Below are 19,596 nucleotides of genomic sequence, written 5' to 3'. Positions count from 1 at the left end.
TTGCATCATGAAAAAAATCAGATCATTTCATTATGAAACAACTCTTTTGAATGATTACAAAACCAGCAATAATATTGAACCTAACAGTGAAAGTTTGATCAGTAAAGACATTTGAACTTTATTTAAAACTGATACCAGGAAACTCTTTCACACAAAGGATCATAAATATATGAAAGTAGTATGCTTATTGGAAGTAAAAGACTTTGGTTAGCAGAAAAAAAATTGCTACAGGTGGCACACTGGAGAACCAGATTAATGAAGAGTACAATACTTTGTGTCTCTTGGCTCTGGTATATTTCTCTCTCTCTCTCACTCTCAAATATGCATACACTACATTATTTGCAAAATTCACAGGACTTTTGCAAAATAAACACCATTTTTATACCATATGTTTTATCTATCAGTTCTGGAGCTTGTGTGGCAATTCGTTGACACCAAAGCGTGGTGTTTTTGGCAAGACTGGTGATCTCCAAACTATACTTTGCCTCGCCTGTGCAAGAGATGAAGTGACACATTCTGGTGCACTTAATGGAGATATATATGTATGGAAAGGAATTAATCTCATACGGACAATACAAGGAGCACATGCTGTAAGTATATTTATGTTATACTAATTCAGATTGTTTAAACAATGCACAGCTTTGGAAACTGATTAGTGTGTAACTAATAGCTCAAAGAAGATTTTTGAAATATTGTTGAGATTATTTTTATTTTAAACCAAAATGTTTAAATCTAAATCTGAAGAGGTTATTTTTTTTCTTTACATAACTTTTCTGTATCCTTCTCCTATCACTCTAGACCGTATGCTTATGTGGAGGAGACAAGTGGAGAAAAAACTCAATAATCCTGAATCCAATTTCTACATGCAGAGCTATGTGTCTCTTTTTTCCTCCAGGTGTTGTAACTAGTGTATGTGACAATACAAGACAGGGTTCAACATTTTAAGATTTCTCATCTACTATTCACATATAAAACCACTAATTTTCTGACATTTTTAATCTAAGAGAAATTTACTTGGTCACACTATTATGAGTATATCAGGTTGACTGTCTGAAACAATTATTTATGTTTGAAAGTGGATTTTAATTATGGACAATGGTGTACCTTACAGATAATGTTAAACTCAGTGTGTTATGAACAAATTGAACCAATGAGACACAGAATGGAAAGAGAAGAAACTTAATTTTCTTACTGTAGTGGAGCGGCCTAGCTCTACAATAGTTAAGCTTAAGACCAGATTTCTGTTTAAAGCTTAACTGTCATAAGTACTCCAAAATCCGTACAGTTACTGGGATTGCTTTCAAATTGTGTTCCTTGTGTGGGTGTGTAGTTTGGCCACTGATCCAAATTTGGCTATTGGTTCCCGAGATACAACCCTGAGGGAGGAAAAAAGCTTTTCTTAATGTTAACATATTCTGGTAGTGAATTTTTGCTCACAGACAGAGATCAGACTAGGGCAGAGGTCATCGCACAAGTATCTCAAAGGCTTGAGAGTTACCCAAATGGAGTACATGCACCCACTAGCCCTGTGGGGAAAATCAAATTAAAACATTAGTCAAAGACTTCTCTGGCAGTGTGCAAGATGAATTACACTTAGTATATGCAGAGAAAGAGGTTATCTGGAAAACTACCTCTATGTCATAGGACCTTGTGACTCTGATGTTATGTAATGGTCATTGAATCTGAGCACCACCCCGGCACTATGAATTCAAATCCAGTCCAGGGCAGAAAGCTGAAATAAAAAAGGAGGCATCTTGTTCCAGGTTGCCTCTGTCAAAGGTTTTTTTTTTTTAATTGTGGGAAAATGTAATCTGAATACATCATAGGGCACTTAAACTATTTATTGAAAAGAAAATAAATTATACAAGCAAATGTTTGCTGGGAGGAGAGGGTGATATTGCATTAATTTAGATGGAATATAGGTGCCCAAAGATGTTAACATAACCCAGTTGCTGTCTAATGTTAAACAGTGTTAAGCAAGGTTCAGGGTTTGGTATACAGAGACCTTAGCCTGCTTAGTACTATGGCAAATACCATTAAAAACTTTTTAAACCTTTTATTAAAAGGTACTAAAAAGGCAAAACAGTTAAAGCATTTGAAATGTTGTTAAAATGAAAGCTTTACTTTACATTTCTTGTTTCCCTTTCTTGTTGGAGAGAGATTTGAAAGGAAAACATAACCCTTGTTTAACAGTGTTCGATGGTAATAATGTTCCTTTTGGGGTAAAGAGAAGAAGTTAGTTGAGATTGGCTTGAGCTGTTATGGCTGCTTCTGTTACAGTTCGATCTTGTTTCATCTTGAGTGGTATTTGGGATGCAGCTGAGGCAGTAGAAGTAATGATGTCATCTGACTTCCTGTCTGTTCTGGTCAGGACATTTGTCAGGATCAGGACGAAGAAGGTCTGGTCCCAGGAGACAGTGGAGGTGGCAGTCATGATGGTGAAGCTTGCTCCAATAGCTTTAGTTTGTTCTTCTTGTTTTCCCTCTGAAGGCTTTCTTTAAGGATCCAAGAAAAGGACTGATGGGTGAAATAGCCCATCCCCTCATTAATTTGTCCACCAATTAGGCCTAATATCCAACACACCAATTTTGGTTAATTTCCAGTTCCACATCTTCTGTTTATAGCAAGTATGATTTAAATGTTTTCCTTGAGTTATATCAGTAGGCCTTTCTGTTTGGATTTATTTTGATTTTTTTGTAGCTGTCAATCAATGTTTGTTATAGATTATTGTGCTATCTTATGAACATACACTCACTTTTTACAACAGAATTTACAATTAGGGTAAATTTGTAGACCAGATTATCACAACACAGATTGGGTTGAAGGAGTAGGGGAGAGGAGTTTAGGGCATGCACCAAGAATACACTGCTGACACTGGGATAAGGAATTGAGAAAGGGCATGCTTAATGCATATCACAGCCTCTGCCACACTGGGTATAGGGGATGAATGCACCCACTGACATATGTCTAGTTCTCTAGTGCTCACAATTCAAGAATTATGTTGATAAACTGGAGAGTTTAGAGAAGAGCAACAAGAATGTTAAAGGATTAGAAAATATGCATTGTGGTAGACTGAAAGAGCTCTCTCTATTTAGCTTAACGAAAAGAAGGTTAAGGAGTAACTTCATTACAGTCTATATCAGGGATCGTTGACCTTTGGCATGCAGGCCATCAGGGAAATCCACTGGCAGGCCGGGACGGTTTGTTTACCTGCAGCGTCCGCGGGTTCTGCTGCTCTCAGCTCCCACTGGCCATGGTTCGCCACTCCAGGCCAATCGGGGCTGTGGGAAGCAGCACAGGCCAAGGGATGTTCTGGCCGCTGCTTCCCACATCTCCTATTGGCCTGGAATGGCAAACTGTGGCCATTGGGAGTTGCGATCGGCCAAACCTGTGGATGCTGCAAGTAAACAAACTGTCCCAGCCTGCCAGCAGATTTCCCTGATGGGATGCGTGCCAAAGGTTGCCGATCCCTGGTCAATATGTACATATACATATATTAGAAAACATGCATTGTAGTGATAGACTCAAAGAACTCACTCTATTTAGCTTAACAAAGAGAAGGTAATAGAATATATAGACTTAATAAAGTTACCCCTTAACTTTGTTTGTTAAATAGAGTGAGCTCTTTGAATCTATCACTGCAACACATGTTTTTTAATGTATGTATATGGAGAACAAATATTTAATGGGGGCTCTTCAGTCTAGCAGAGAAAGGTACAACATGATCCAGTGGCTGGAAGGTGAAGTCAGGCAAATTCAAACAGGAAATAAGGAATAAATTTTGTCAGTGAGGGTAATTAACCAGTGGGACAATTTATGAAGTGTGGTGGTGGATCACTGACAATTTTAAAATTCAAGGTTTGGAATTTTTTTTTCAGTTTTGACCATTAATATTGATTGATTAATCCTCCTACTTGCAGTCCTGGCCCAAGGATCTCTGCTCTGCCCTGCCAGGACCACAGCCTTCCCTGCACCTTACCCCTGCAGGGATCAAGTGTCACTGGCCCTGCAGGTAGCCCTCTGCAGGCCTGCTATCATGACCCCATTCTCACATCTGTGACAGCGGGGCTGCAAGCGTTATCTGTGCTGGCACAGGGCTGGTGACACCTCATCCTTGCAAGTGCAAGATGAGGGGAAGGGTGTTGTCCTCATGGGGCAGAGCTAGTGAGGGAGCAAGACCCATGGCAGCAGGGCCACAGAAAACTCTCTGTCCTGCAAGAGAGCTAATGATGCCCAATCTCAGCAGGTGCAGGGGGAGGCTGCATTCATGTTAACTGTTTCCTGTGGATTTTTTTCGTGGTTTTTTTTTTTTTTGGTGTGTCAACTGAAATAGATGTCAATAAACATCTATCGATTTAAAAAAAAAATAGAATCCTGCCAAGCTTAACTATATAAAAGCTAGGTATTCTGATTACCTAGCCACAGTAGTATATCAGCTACAAACCTAGGTGAGAACTAAAAGTGCCTAAATGGCCACTAACTCTACCAACAAACATTTCTTGTTCTGTTTTGATGGAAATTAATTGCCAAAAAGAAGTAAGTTAACACAGAGTTAAGGTTGCCTGGTGACCACTCATGACCTTCTAAAACATGAAGTTCAACAAAACTCAAACATCTGACAACCAGGAAATACAGAGTTACGGTAAATACCTATGTAATCTTAACTCTGCCTTTTGTGAGAGGTGCCCTAAACCATCGATAATGCAGATACTTGTACTCTGCCTTTCACTGTAATGGACTGGCGCTTCTTGTGCCTGCACTATGCTCAAATATTCCACTTTTTACAACCCCTTCACACTTGCACCCAGGATGCCACCTTTTGCCTACCGGTCATTAAATCCCCATTTACTGACTCCAACATTCAATACAACTGCACCTAAAACACTGAAAGCAGCTGGAGTATATGCAGATGATTCCCAGTGTCTCTTGCCAGCTGCAGGGTGCAGGGGCAGAGCTAAGGTTGCATGTGCATTTACGTTACTTTGTATTTCCTGGTTTTGCTGAACTTGATTGTTTGGAAGGGCATGAACTGTCTGTCACCAGGCAACTTTAACTCTGCATTAACTAAGTTTTTTTTTCTATTTAATATACCAATATCTGGAGTCTGGGTAATATGAAAGAAGAATTAGAAAGTCTCACTGATGAAAAGAAATTTGATATAGTTGACGTTACTGAAACTTGGTGGAATGATTTGCATGACTGGAATGTTCTGAACATGTTCAGAAAGGATAGAATAGGAAAAAGGGGAGGGTGTAACTGTGGCAGCTGACATTAAAGATCCATTGCCTTCTTTTAGAATTACTGCTAACTCAGAAATGCAGATCTTGAATGCACGTGAAGCCAAGTGCTAACTATAAAGCCCAGCAGTGGGTGAGTGTTACAACTGCTAAATCAAACCAGAGAACAGGATCAGTTACTCCAACACCTACTTTTAATGTATAGAAAGTAAACGTGTGATGTTATAGGTGGGGACTTTCATTTTGGAAACATATTATGGAGGTTTAATATAGCCAGTCATAAAACATCATTTGCTTCTAAAAATATGGATGATGGATTTTCTAACAAAAGGTATTGAACTCTACGTGAGGTAATTCTGTTTTGGATTTCACTTGATGGATAAAGATGAATTAATCAATTAATCATAGGACTAGAAGTTGGTGGTTGCCCTGGGAACAGTGATCCTAAGCTGATTACATTTAATATGGCATTTTTGTCAGAATGCTAACCTAAATGTGCCACGCTTCGTAGCATTGTAGAGCAGGCAAAGGTCTTTTGTTGCTGCCCTTGATGACAATTTTTCTTTTGCAAAATCTGTGGAGTCATAACCGTACAAACTGTGGTGGATATTGAAGTTGCTAATATATATGGTGTGGTGACGTGCACTCATTAATGGGAGTTTACAGACATTCACTACAGTCAAGTTGCTGACCATGATTGTGATGGAATTAAGGGACATGTTTGGGAGGACCTGAGTAGTGTTCTTCTTCAAGTCATCTTTGACATGGGTTGACTGCTGAGACAAGGATGTATCCATTGATCTCTCTGGTGGCTTTCTCACTTGATGTGTGTTTCCTGCAGTGCAAGGCTGTCAATTTCATCTATTTGTAGGCTCTTCCTGAGGTAGTCACATTTTGTGCTGGATAAACCCTCAATGTTTAATTGCATTATATGCAGTGAAGGGTTGGTGTCTGGTTTGACTTAGAAGGGGCCATTTTTTCTATGGCTTTGCTGACTAGGAGGCCTTTTCAGGACATTCTGTCACCAATTTTATGTTAGTTGTGCTTACTCATGTAGCAGGTTATCATCCCTCCCCCCATGCTATATGCCTGACCTTTGCTTTGTCGCAGGATGATAATGGCCACTCTTTGTCATCAGAGAGTCTCCACGTGCAATCAAAGGGAATAGGTATGTGTGTACCTTGAGGTTCTGGTCTCAATGACTTTCGCAACAGACTACGCAGACCCATTGTGATACAGGTCAATCGCCAAATCCTGCTATTTTGCTCCATCCTGAAGCCTCAGTGTGGAACTTTGGGAAAGTAGTATAATAGAGAAATCTGTGACATGGATTCCTCCAACCCCCGCCAATTATCATCACTTGGTTAGTCTTATAGTAGCTGTCAAAGTCAGTATTCCGAGGGGATACAGAAAGACTTTCACTCCCTGTTGGACACTAAAGAGTGAAGAACTCCTTTGACAGTATAAGGCAAGTGGACAACCAGATACAGCAAAAGCATTGCTCCATTTTTTAGACTAGTCAAGAAGGTAAAGATAGTATGACACTGTGGAGGCCCTTGACCTCACGAAGTCAAGTTGAAAGGTCTGGTGTCTCCTCCATGCCCTTGGTGGAGTGACACCTGCAATCTGTATATCTCCGCAGGTGAGCTCAGACGCCATAGCATGGCAACTAATTGCCAACTTAATTGACAAAATTACCATAAAGTCAATAAAGAACTCTATAATGCCCTCAAATGGTGCCAAACATTTTCCCAATTTTCTGTGCCCTGTTCAGTGGAGGAGATGGACAATGACTTCACCCAAATAAAGCCTGGAGAAGCAGCTGGTCTTAATGGCGTATTCCCTGTGTTCTTAAAGCATTTGGGCCATATAGTGAGAAAATGGCTAGATGGTCTCTCTACCAACATCCACTCCTTGGGGAGAATACCGAAAGAATGGAAAAGAGCAAAAATTATAGCTGTTCTCAAACCAGGAAAAGAGGCAACTAATGCAAAAAGTTATTGAACTATAGTGCTTCTTAGTGGCTGCTATAGCTATTGGAGCAGCTTCTATTTTGCAGAATGAAGCCATTGGTGAAGGAACTAGTCCCCCAAAGAACAAGCTGGTTTCAGAATAGGCAGAAACTGTTATGACCAAGTCCTTGTGTTGACTATAGAGAAGCTGGCTATCAATGCCAACTTAAAACAGCAACAATATTTATCAATCTTAGTTTCACATACAATACAGTATGGCAGAAAGGACTTATACTGAATCTTGCAATAGCCATACTCTGTTGCCCTAGAATTAGGCTCATCATTGAAATGCTGAACAAGCTCAGATTCACGGTGTCTCTTGGTGATGCTATCAGCAGCCTGTAAAGACTGAACAGTGGACTCCTGCAAAGGTCCCTTTTAGTTCCAGCACTTTTCAACTATCTATCAGCAATTATTCCACCAACATCCTCCCACAAGTTCATGTACTCGGATGACATCGCGCTGTCTGCTCAGACTTCCTCATTTGAAACCTCAGAAAAGATTCTAGAACAGGACCTACAAACACTAGAAACCTATTTCAAGGCATGTTGGTTAAAGTCAAATGCCTCAAAAGCAGGGGTCTTGGATTTTCATTTGAATAATACCCAAGCCAAGAAGAAATTAAACATCAGTTTCTGTGGGTCATCATTGATGCATGGTCATAATCTGAGATACTGGTGATAACACCATGCATGCTCAGTTTCCATCTCCTTCTTGAACCAACCAAAAGGAGAACAAAGACCAGGGTCAACATCATACAGAAGATTTCAGGAACGTCTTGGGGAAGCGACACCTGCACACTCTGAACATGGACACTAGCCCAGTCCATTCCATAGTGGAACAGTGTGTCCCAGTTTTGCAGTGGAAGTCCACACACTATTTTAGTGGACACTGAAATTAACACAGCTCTTTGCATAATTAGTGGCACCCTCATATCAATGCTGATTCCATGGTTATTGGTATTGGCTAATGTTGCGCCAGCAAATCTCCAGTGAGAGGCTGTGACAGTTAGGGAAGATCATAGCAAATATCACACTAGCGCTCCCCCATGATCTAGAGCACCAGATTCACCACCAACTAAAATCAAGAAAACCCTTCTGGTCTTGTGCCACAGCCCTCTTTGTGGAAGTTAAGAACATTTGCAGAAGATGGTCTGAAGCCTGGGTGGCTACCGACGTACCACACAAAAATCTAATTGATGACCCAACTGTGCAGGTGCTGGGCTTCTCCTCCCCACAGTGCCTACGGACAACTCTAAATCATATCCACATCTAACATGAAAGATGAGCATACTTACTCGATGGATGGAAAATGAGAAAATCGCTGAACTGCAACTGTGGCTTGGTGCAACTGTTGGACACATCATGGACGATTGCCCAACCTATACTCATCCTGGAGGCGTCACAGTCATTCACATGGCCTACCCCATTTGCTCTTGACTGGATAAGATACCTTAAGATTCAACTGTAGTCACACTGTTTCTTTCAGCGTTCCACTGTTGCCATATGAAAGAAGATGATTTAACATGGCAAACAGAGGACAGTCCCAACCAAAAATATGTATGCCTGGTGCTTCCGAGGGGCTAATTTCCCAATGCTCAAGAAAATTGAGTGAAATTGTTTGGGAGAAAAAAATTAGACTGAAAATTGGGAATATTTAAAGAAGAATATATTAGATGATCAAAAATCCATGATTCTACAATGACGGAGGATGACAACTTTGGCTAAAAGCCCATTCCATTTCAGTGAAGTTAAGGCACCAATTAAAAATTAAAAGGCATTATAGAAAAATGGGCAAATAGGTAGCAATTGATATAAATTAGAAGTTATGAAGTGCAGAAAATTGATAAGGGAAGCTAAAGACATCAGGGAAAATCCAAGGCTGGCAGGGCTAAAGACAAGAAGACGGATTTTTAAAAATATATCAGGAACAAAAGAAATTCTAGCAATAGTAGGGACCCATTACTAGATGGAGATGGTAAAACTGTTAATAATGAAGCAGAAAGGGCAGAAGTGTTCAGTAAATATTTCTGTTCTGTATGCAGAAAAAAGCAAGATGATGGACTCATTATTTGAGGATATTTAAAGTACTTTCTAGGTTATTACTAACTGAGGAGGAACTTAGAAACATCAACTAGAGATAAACATTTTAAAATCAGCAGGCCCAGATAACTTGCACCCAGAGGTCCTAAAAGAGTTGTCTGAAGAGATCTCTGGACCAATCATAAGATTTATTAAAAATTAGAATACTGGGGAAATTTCAGAGGACTAGAAGAGTGTTGTGCCAATATTCAAAAAGGACAAGCTGGATAACCCAGATAACTACAGGCTGGTAAACCTGTCATCGGTCCTTGGCAAAATAATGGAAAAAGCTGATTATGGGATTCAGGTCATAAGAACTATAGTATAGGAATACAATTAATGCCAGTTAACCTGGTTTTATGGAAAATAGGTCTTTTAAACAAACTTGATTTCAATTTTTGATATAGGTAACTGGATATATATAGATATATATACTTAGACTTTTGTAAGGTGTTTGACTCAGTACTATGTGGACCTTGATTTAAAAATTAGTACTATATAATATCAGTAGAGCACATGTTAAAATGATTAAGAACAGATCTCAAAAAATAGTTGTCAGTGGGGAATCATTATTGAATGGAGGTGTTTCTAGTGGGGTTATGCAAGAGTGGTACTAGGCCTGATGCTATTCAACATTTTCATCAATGATCTGGAAGTAAACATAAAATCACTACATCATTTATAAATTATAACAGCAAAAATTGGTGCAATGATAAATAATGGAGAAGACAGGGAAATCATTCAAACAAAAAGTGCTTTATTATAGCCAAATGCAAAGTTATACATCTAGGAACAAGGAATGCAGGCCATGGATGTAGAATGGGGGACTTTATCTTGGAAAGCAGTGACTTTGAAAATGATTTAGGGGTTATAATCCATGAGTAACTGAATATAAGCTCTCAGGAAGCTAGGAGGAGAATTGCAGAGTGCTGAGAATAGATGAGCAGGAGGGAATGCAGGTGAGGGTTGGAGAGCTAAATTTATTGGGAACAGGGGAGGAAAGGGTAGGTAAGAGATGGAACTGATCAGGGGTTTGAGAGGGAAGGCATCAGCAGAAGGGGCAAAGAGCTAAATGGGGAAAGAAGACAAGGAGATATACAAACACACATTGGTAGCACTTCAGGAGCTTAGTCATAGATGGTAGATCTGATACAGGAAAATTAACACTAACACCATTAACCAAAAAAAGTATCAAAGTATCAAAAAACTGTGTCAATAGAAAGTTCTTAGTTGCAGTGTTTTTATGAATTTCAAACCCTTTATCGATACATATGAATGTGTAGTAAACTATATGATATATTATTTAAAACAAACAAAATACCACTCTATATTTTAAAGACTATTGCATACTGTGGTTGAACTTTGCACAGTAAGTGTACATCAGATGCCTCTCAATAGCTGAATAATTTATTTTGGGATACGCTTTCAGAGGTGAATATTAAAGTTGGGTGGATTGATGCCAGAGGGCTGTGATTAAATAACAGGCACCCAGGCATCATGCATCCATGGTGGTATGCTGAGCTTTAATTAAATATAGATGGAAACAATAATTTAAATGAATGTTTTAAAGCTGGTCTTGTGGGCCAACACAGTTTGTCACCCAGAGTTCTGCTCCTGTTGGACTGGCTTATTATGAATTCAAACTACATTGATCTACATTTATAGTGTAAATATATAGGTAAATGCTTAATTATTTTTAGATTTCTATAGTGAAATGCACTCCTTTCACATGTCATGGAACACATTTCCTCAATATAATAAAACTTGGAGAGAACTTTTTTTTTATTCTTTCAAGTTAAAAGTTAACTATGACATTCCCCAGAAAAAAAACAACTCCCTATCCTCACCAACTTTCATTCATGAAGATGCTTTAGAAAAGATTTTGGGTTTGTACTAGCCTGAAGGTGAACCAATTTGGGCTTTGCTGTACAAGTAAAGGGAGTGAATTCCAGAGTCAGTGGTTTCCAATGGGAATTTGCTTCCCCCAGACTACTTCAGGGGGGAACAGTTAGCTCAGATGTTATAGCTGATGCCAACTGTTGCGCAGGACATAAGTGGGAGAGAGAGGCAATATCTCATACAGTCAGGACCTAGTTCATATATGGTTTTATCGATCAGTGTCTCTGCTTGGAAAAGGGAAAAGGGAAGCCACTGCTGTTCTTGTGGAACTAGTGTAGTATGTTTAGTTTTCCAGTACAACTTAATAGGTGGGCAATTACATCTTGCACATGCTTTCAACATAATCTTTCAAGCATGGCCTTAATTAGAGCTAATCCAATGTAGAAATTGCATAGGCGGGACTATTATGGTGAGGTCTGGAGTTTACACAAAATGGACATCATTGATTTTTGCCCACTGAGACAAGCTCAGATTCTAGAAGCACCAGGAGATCTGAGAGTACGTCAACACTGCAAACTTCTTGGGCCTAGTCACAGGGGAAGAAATAGTCTCTCTGCCCTGCCCCTAACAACCCTTCTCCAACTCCCAAATATTAGCTGTGTTGTGTCCAGCTACTTTGCTTCAGCCAGTTTGCTCTCATTCCATCCTCTTTCTCAGTTTAACTTTGTGACCTTGGTCATTAATAAAAATATTAAAGAAGATTGTGCCCAAGACTGATCCTTGAGGAACTCCCTACAGTTTGATAATTCATCTTTTAGTACAACCCATTGCCTTTTCCCCTTAGCCAGTTTCTTATCCACCTTACAGTTGTTGTACTAATTCCCATTTTCTCTTATCTAACTAATAATTTTCTGTGTGGTACTGTGTCAAATGCTTTACTAAAATCCCAGTAGACTAAATGTACTGCATTTTCCTCCTCTTAAAAAAATCAGTTATCTTTTCAGAGAAGGGTATCAGATTAGTCTGCAGTGATCTACTTTTGGTAAACCCATGTTGCATCATGTTCTCTTTCTCATTTGCCTCCATGAATTTAATTATTCTTTCCTGAATAATTTGTTCTAAAGCCTTTTGTACTCATGAGGTCAGACTGCTGAATCATTTCCCCCCAACACTGTCTTAGGTATAGGTCTTCAGTGATACAATATCACTCCCAAATAAATGGATTTATTAAAAATCCTTGTTTGGAAGATTCCTTCATGAAGAATAGGTCCATTAATGGCTATTAGCCAGGATGGGCACGGATAGTGTTCCTAGCCTCTGTTTGCTGGGAATGGGCGACAGGAGATGGATCACTTGATGATTACCTGTTCTGTTCATTTCCTCTGGGGCACCTGCCATTGACCACTGTCAGAAGACAGGATACTGGGTTAGATAGACCTTTGGTCTGACCCATTATGGGTGTTCTTATGTACTGGACTAGCAATCTCATGCACCATTTTATTTCAATATTCTAGAATGGAAATTATCTGTCCCCCCTATTTGAGTGCATTAAGCTGTTCAAGTTTTTCTTCCATCTCAAATGTGGTAATTTCCATTTCCATCACTCATTTCCATCAGCCATCCTGCCTTTACACACATGTTCCATATTAGCATCCTTATTGAAAACTGAGGCAAAGTATTCATTGAGTTTTTAAGCCATACCTAGATTATTTCTAATCTCCTCCCCATCCACAGTGAAGAGTGGCCCAACTCCATCTTCCCTTTTTCTCTTTTTATTTATATAACTAAAAAACCTTCTCTTATTATTTATTTTAAGTTCCTTGGCAGGAGCTAATTCATCGTGACTTTTAGCAGTTCTCATTTTGTTCCTACATTTTCTAACCTCCATGATGTAGCTTTCTTTGCTAATGAATTCTTTTTCCATTCCTTGTAAACTCTCTGTTTATGCCTAGTAACTTTTTAAGGTGGTTATTCATCCATCTGGGTTCAGTGCCTTTCCCTATAAGTTTTTTCCCCTTGTTTGGGGTGCAACATAATTTTTGTATTCTTGATTGACAGAAATTCCAATCCTCCTCCGCATTTAAGCCCTTGAGCTATTCATTCCAGTTGACTTTTTTAATTCCTTTTAAGTCCCTTTTGAAATAAACAACCATGATTGATTACCTCTTTTTGGTTATTCTTCCCTTTAATTTAAACTGAGTCAAATCACAATCACTCGATCAAAGGTTATTTCCTATGATCATGTGTTCTGTGATGGCCTCACTACTTATCAAAACCAAGTCACTGCATAGGACCTTTCCCCCTCTTATGTTCACTAACCATGAAGGGCATGAATCTAAACTGCCGATGAAGGGTCCCTCAATACACACAGGACTTGAATGATTGTGTCTCCTGCCAAAATTCCTTAAAACTCAGTATCTTGGATATATTTGATCTTATTTCCAAAGCATGTAGCCAGTTTCTCACAGTACAAAAGATCTGATTCTTTTTCTAAGCATAAATATAAAGAGTTTCTGAGATATACCTCCCCTCCAGAAACCACAACTAGAGAGCAAAGTCCTGCTACTCTTGTGCCAGAACTATTCTTCCCTCAGTCACCAACACATGAGGTCTCTGGACCAGTTAGAAACATCGAATTTGAAATGATTCAGTTCAAGAAAAAGGAAATACTCTAACTCCATCATCAAGGTTTTCCTCTAAAAAGAGCTCTTGGAGTTTTGAACATACCAGAATTTTGGTAGAATTTAATCCATAGTACAGAACTAAACATCTAAAACTAAATATGCAAAAATCCCTCAAGCTTTGGATTTGCTCTGTAATGGCTGAAAATTAATGCAGTGAAAAAAGCACACGTTTGAATCAGTCACCTGAAGATGTAGATAGAATTACCTCACCATTGAAATTGACAGGAGTTATGTGCCCTGATCTGCTTAATTGCTTCTGAATATTTCATTAGGTGCCTATTTGCATATTTAGGTATTTAAATATTTTTGAAAATCTGGCCCAGTGTCAATTACCAGTGTCCTGGGAGTGAATATTATGCCCAATTTAATCTAATCAGAAATGAATTTTAAAATATTCCTGAGATCCTCACTTTGATCTTTGAAGTCACTGGATCCAGATTGTTTTTGGCCCTTTAGCGGTACTTGTTAGTTTCCCCGTGAAAGCATAGAATCAGCTAAAATTTTGACACTTATTTCTTATCTCCTCGGGGTAGCAATATTTTCTTTAGTTGCAGGCAGGCAGAAAGAACCTCCAAGCTTAATCCATATCTTGATGAATTTTTAACCTAGCCTCAGTATTATTTGAAAAGACTAAACAAAATTTGTATAGGAAGAGGTATAGTAAATGTCCAGGAAGTTCTCACATGCCTTAATAGTGGGTACTAATTTTTATAAAAGCCAAAATTTGTTTGTTTTTTTTTTTCAATCATTAAAAGAACAGTCTAGTCAAATTTGACCCAAAAGCTAGTTTTAGCTGTGAAAACTGGTTCATACTTGGGGACCATATGCTGGATTCCAGGACCCAGACCCAGAAAGAAGCAATAACTATTGGAACTGTATGTTTGCCCATCACTCAGAACAGAAAATTCCCTACTTAGTCATAAAAGGCCTGCAGTTGTTACTGTGCCCAGTTCTTCCTTCTGTTATAGGCAGCAGTGTGATGGGTTCCCCCAGGGGTGCTACCTGGAACTGGGGTACCACTGAGCCCTCTGACCCACCAGCCTGGGCTCCCTCTCACACTGTGCTGCTGTTAAGAGCTGCAAAGCCCTCCAAGCTTGCACTTTCAACAGCATTTACACAGGTGGGGACACACCCAACTGCAGTTACATGCAGGTTCTCTAACCATCAACCTACCAGCCTAGGACACCAGAGCAGTACCATCCTGGCCTGGTCAAATCTGGCCAGTATATGGGTTTAATACCTGGTCTGCCTCTCCCTCAAAGTGAAGAGGACCATGCACACTTGTGGTAACTAAGCTGAGATTTTCCCCAGGCACCTTAGTCAAACGCACACTGGTTTGGATTAAAACATAAAATAAAATGTATTAACTACAAAAAGAAAGATTTTAAGTGATTATAAGTAAAAGCAAACAGATTGAAGCAGATTACCTAGCAAATAAACAAAAGCGCAAACTGAGCTTAACATACTAGATAGTTAGGATATGAATTAGCAAATTCTCACCCTGAGTGATAACCAGGCTAGCAGATTTATAAGGCACAAACTGCCCTTGTTTTGCAGTTTGGGTTTCCCAGGTTTTCATACACAGGCTAGAAACCCCTTTAGCCTGGGACCATCACTTCCCCTAGTTCAGTCTTTGCTCCTCAGATATTTCCATGTATGTTGTTGTGAGAAGAGGGAGGTACCATCATGATGTCATTTCCCACCTTTATATCTTCTTTCCACTTGCTGGAAAGCTCTTTTGCTGTGACCTGGGTCAAACAGTTCCCATTGTGTAGTGCTATCTCTGAGTGGTTTCTGTTGTACACAGTTCCTGGAGTAATCTTTGTGCTTGTATGCATTTCCTCAATAATTAACATTGTTTGAGTTTTTTACTGTTGTACCTGAAAGGCTGCTTGTGGGTGTTTTCAATCTCACAACATGTTTCAGTAATACATACATAGCCAAACTTCATAACTTCACATACGATGATAGCACATGCAATCCAATGATATATTAATGTCTAGCAGATTAAGACTTTTAGAATGATACCTTACAAGGCATACTTTGTGCAAAACATATCCTAATTATATTGACAGTGGTGAATAAGGTGGTGCCAGGGTGTCATCTTTGATTGTTTTTAAATTATCATCGGGTGTTACTTTTGTTTGCTTGTATATGTTTAAAATACATTTAAAAAATAGAGATAAAGTAAAATTTTAAAGGATCTTAAGTGACTTAGGAGCCTAAATGCTACACATATTTGAACATGGAATTTAAGTTCCTAAGCGACTGAGTCACTTTCGAAAATGACTTTTGGATCAATAAGATCGAGACTGTTGGCAAAAAAAAAAAATCAGGATTAGATACAATATATTAGACAGCTGTGTTGTATTTATCTTTATTTCAATATTGGATATACCAGTCATGCGTTTTTCATAGAATCATAGACGATTAGGGTTAGGAGAGACCTCAAGAGGTCATCTAGTCCAACCCCCTGCTAAAAGCAGGACCAACACCAACTAAATCATCCCAGCTAGGGCTTTGTCAAGCTGGTCTTTAAAAACCTCTAAGGAAGGAGATTCTACCAGCTCCCTAGGTAACCCATTCCAGTGCTTCGCCACCCTCTTCGTGAAATACTGTTTCCTAATATCCAACCTAGACCTCCCCCACTACAACTTGAGACCATTGCTCCTTGTTCTGCCATCTGCCACCACTGAGAACACGTGAGCTGCATCCTCTTTGGAACCACCGCTTCTGGTAGTTGAAGGCTGTTATCAAATCTCCCCTCACTCTTCTCTTCTGCAGACTAAACAAGTCCAGTTCCCTCAGGCTTTCCTTGTAAGTCATGTACCCTAGCCCCCTGATCATTTTCATTGCTCTCTGTTTGTTTGACTTTTTGCCTAATTACCTAAAATAGCAGACTAATGGTAACTAAAGCCCTGATCCAAACTCCAGTAAGGTAGTGGAAGTCTTTCCATTTATATTTGCTGAGGTTAGAGGGAGTCCTAAGGCAAAAGGGTGTGAAACTAAACTTGTTTTAAGTATAAGAAGCAGCAGCATTATGATCATCAGCATCAGTATGAAAGTAATATTTTAGCAATTCTCTCAACCTACTGAATATCAGCGAACACATTAATTCTACTGTTTTTTGAGTTAGGTAGGTAGTAAATAGGCAAAAAATCCCATTCAATCAAAGTCTATAGTCCACATCATTAAACCAGTTCTACTCTGCTGGTGTGTCTACCTGAGAGATTTGCTCCAGTTAGTTTAAATTGATGTATTTGGAAGAAAATATAAAATCACTGTTGGTAAAGTTTGCAGATGACACACAAATTTGTGGAGTGGTAAACAGTGATAAATAATGACTGACACATCAGTTCCACAGACTGATCTGGATCTAATGATAGACTGGGCTCACTTGAACAACATGCATTTTAATGCAGCCAGATTCAGGGTCAGACACCTAGGACTCATCCATACTTATAGTGCTGCAGCCACAAGCTGTGCCACTGTAGCACTTAGTGAAGATGCTACCTGCACTGACTGGAGAGCTTCTCCCATTGAGGTAGGCACTTCACGTCCCCGAGAGGCAGTAGCTGTGTCGGTGGGAGAAGCCTTCCCATAGACTTAGTGCTGTCTACACTGGAAGTTCAGTCGGTATAACTGTGTCATCCCTGAGCAACTCAGTTATACCAAAGTAATAGTAGTGTAGTGTAGACCATCTCCTAGAAACAAAGAATGTAGGTTACACTTATAGAATAGGGGGTTGTATTTTGGAAAGCATTTACTGTGAAAGGAGCCTAGTGGTCATGGTGGATAAACATCTGAATGTGACGCTCTTTGTATAATGCGGTGGCTAAGAAGGCCAATGCAATCCTTTGGGCTCTATAAGCAGCAGACTGTCAAGTAAAAGTAGAAAGATGTTATTACCACTGTATACAGAATTACTGAGACAATTACTGGAATACTGTGTTAAATTCTGGTGTCCACAGGTTCAAAAGGGTGTTGAACAACTGGAAAGAGATTTTTCTTTAAAAAAAGTTACAAGAGTGATATGAGTTCTAGAAAACCTGTCTGACGCTGAGAGACTTAAGAAGTTCAGAGTCCTGTGGCACCTTCTAGACTAACAGACATATTGGAGCATGAGCTTTCGTGGGTGAATACCCACTTCATCAGTGCATCCGACGAAGTGGATATTCACCCACGAAAGCTCATGCTCCAATACGTCTGTTAATCTAGAAGGTGCCACAGGACTCTTTGCTGCTTTTACAAATCCAGACTAACACGGCTACCCCTCTGATACTTAAGAAGCTCAATCTATTTAAACAGGGGTTCTCGCAACAAATTTTTTGGTGGCCTCAGAGTGTGGACACCAACTTTTGCTGGTGAGCGTATTGACAGTTTTTTCCTAAAATACTTGATTAACTTTAGGAAAAACAAAAAAAATGCATGTATACACATCCAGATCATTGCAATTTATTTATGTTGGGTTTTTTTGCAGACTCGATGAAAAATAATGCTGTGAAAAGTGATATTTGCATGTTTGTTAATATCACTTTTCATAGCAAGTATCCAATAGAAGGTTAAAAGTTGACTTTATCACAGTCTATAAGTATCTTCATGGGGAGAAGGTTACTGATATTAGAGGCCTCTTTAATTTAGCAGACAAAGTCATAAGAGGATATACTGGCTGGAAACTGAAACTAGACAAAATCAGACTAAGAAATAAGACAGATTTTTAACAGGGAGAGTGATTAACCATTGGAATAATTTACCTATGGATGTGGTGGATTATCTCTCACTTAAAGTCTTTAAATCAGGATTGGATGTCTCTGTAAAAGAGATACTGTAGCTCAACCAGAAGTTATGGACTTGATGCAGTAATTACTGAGAGAAGTTCTATGGCCTGTATTATGTAGGAGTTCAGACCAGAGTAGGGTGACCAGATGGCAAATGTGAAAAATCTGGACAGGGGGTGGGGTGTAATTGGTGCCTATATAAGGAAAAGCCCCAAATATTGTGACTGTCCCTATAAAATTGGGACATCTGGTCACCCTAGACCAGATTATCATAGTGGTCCCTTCTGATCTTAAAACATATGAAATTTGAAAACAGTGAAACCTCTATTTCAGTTTAAGAATGACTTATTTTAGTTTAGCTTAATTATATTCCTTATCAATTTAAACTAAACCAGTATAAACCAGAGTAAAGGTATTCACACAGAGGTTTGCTCTGGTTTAACTAAATCAGTTTAAATTCATGCCTTAAGTTAAACTAATTCAATTTTCTCATGTGGACAAGGCCCAAGTACTGATTTAGGACAGCACTTAATCGTGTTACAGTTAAACTAGTGGAAGGTAAGTATATATCTTTAAGTATGTGCTTAAGTATAGTCCTGAAGTCGAAGTGCGAAGGTTGTGGATCTCTCGAGACATCTAGATAGAGTTGTGTGTAGTGCTGGGGAGGAGCTGGTGGTCGTGGTACATGTAGGTACCAATGATATAGGGAAGGATAGGAGAGAGGTCCTGGAGGCCAAATTTAGGCTAGGTAAGAGATTGAGTTCCAGAACCTCCATGGTAGCATTCTCTGAGATGCTCCCAGTTCCACGGGAAGGACCAGTTATACAGGCAGAACTGCAGTCTCAATGCGTGGATGAGATGATGGTATAGGGAGTAGGAGGTTAGATTTATTAGGAACTGGGGAAACTTTTGGGAAAGGGGGAGCCTATACCAGAAGGATGGGCTCCACCTAACCAAAATGGAAC

At 39.3% G+C, this 19,596-nt stretch overlaps 1 protein-coding gene across 4 annotated transcripts in view; it reads left to right on the top strand.

Annotated features, from left to right (window-relative positions):
- The window catches only part of EML5 (EMAP like 5), a 301,390-nt gene that overhangs the window by 82,488 nt on the left and 199,306 nt on the right, over positions 1 to 19,596 (top strand). For all 4 annotated transcript variants that reach the window (XR_007774428.1, XM_050953201.1, XM_050953200.1 and 1 more), the window contains exon 5: positions 405 to 590. Coding sequence is in view for 3 of the 4 variants with exons in the window: in XM_050953201.1 (XP_050809158.1) it covers positions 405 to 590 (186 nt within the window). In the remaining variant the exon portion in view is untranslated. The remainder of the gene's footprint in view (positions 1 to 404; positions 591 to 19,596) is intronic.

This window comes from Gopherus flavomarginatus, chromosome 5, assembly GCF_025201925.1.
Source record: "Gopherus flavomarginatus isolate rGopFla2 chromosome 5, rGopFla2.mat.asm, whole genome shotgun sequence".
Lineage (NCBI taxonomy): Eukaryota > Metazoa > Chordata > Testudines > Testudinidae > Gopherus > Gopherus flavomarginatus.
This window is presented reverse-complemented; position numbering and strand designations above follow the sequence as displayed.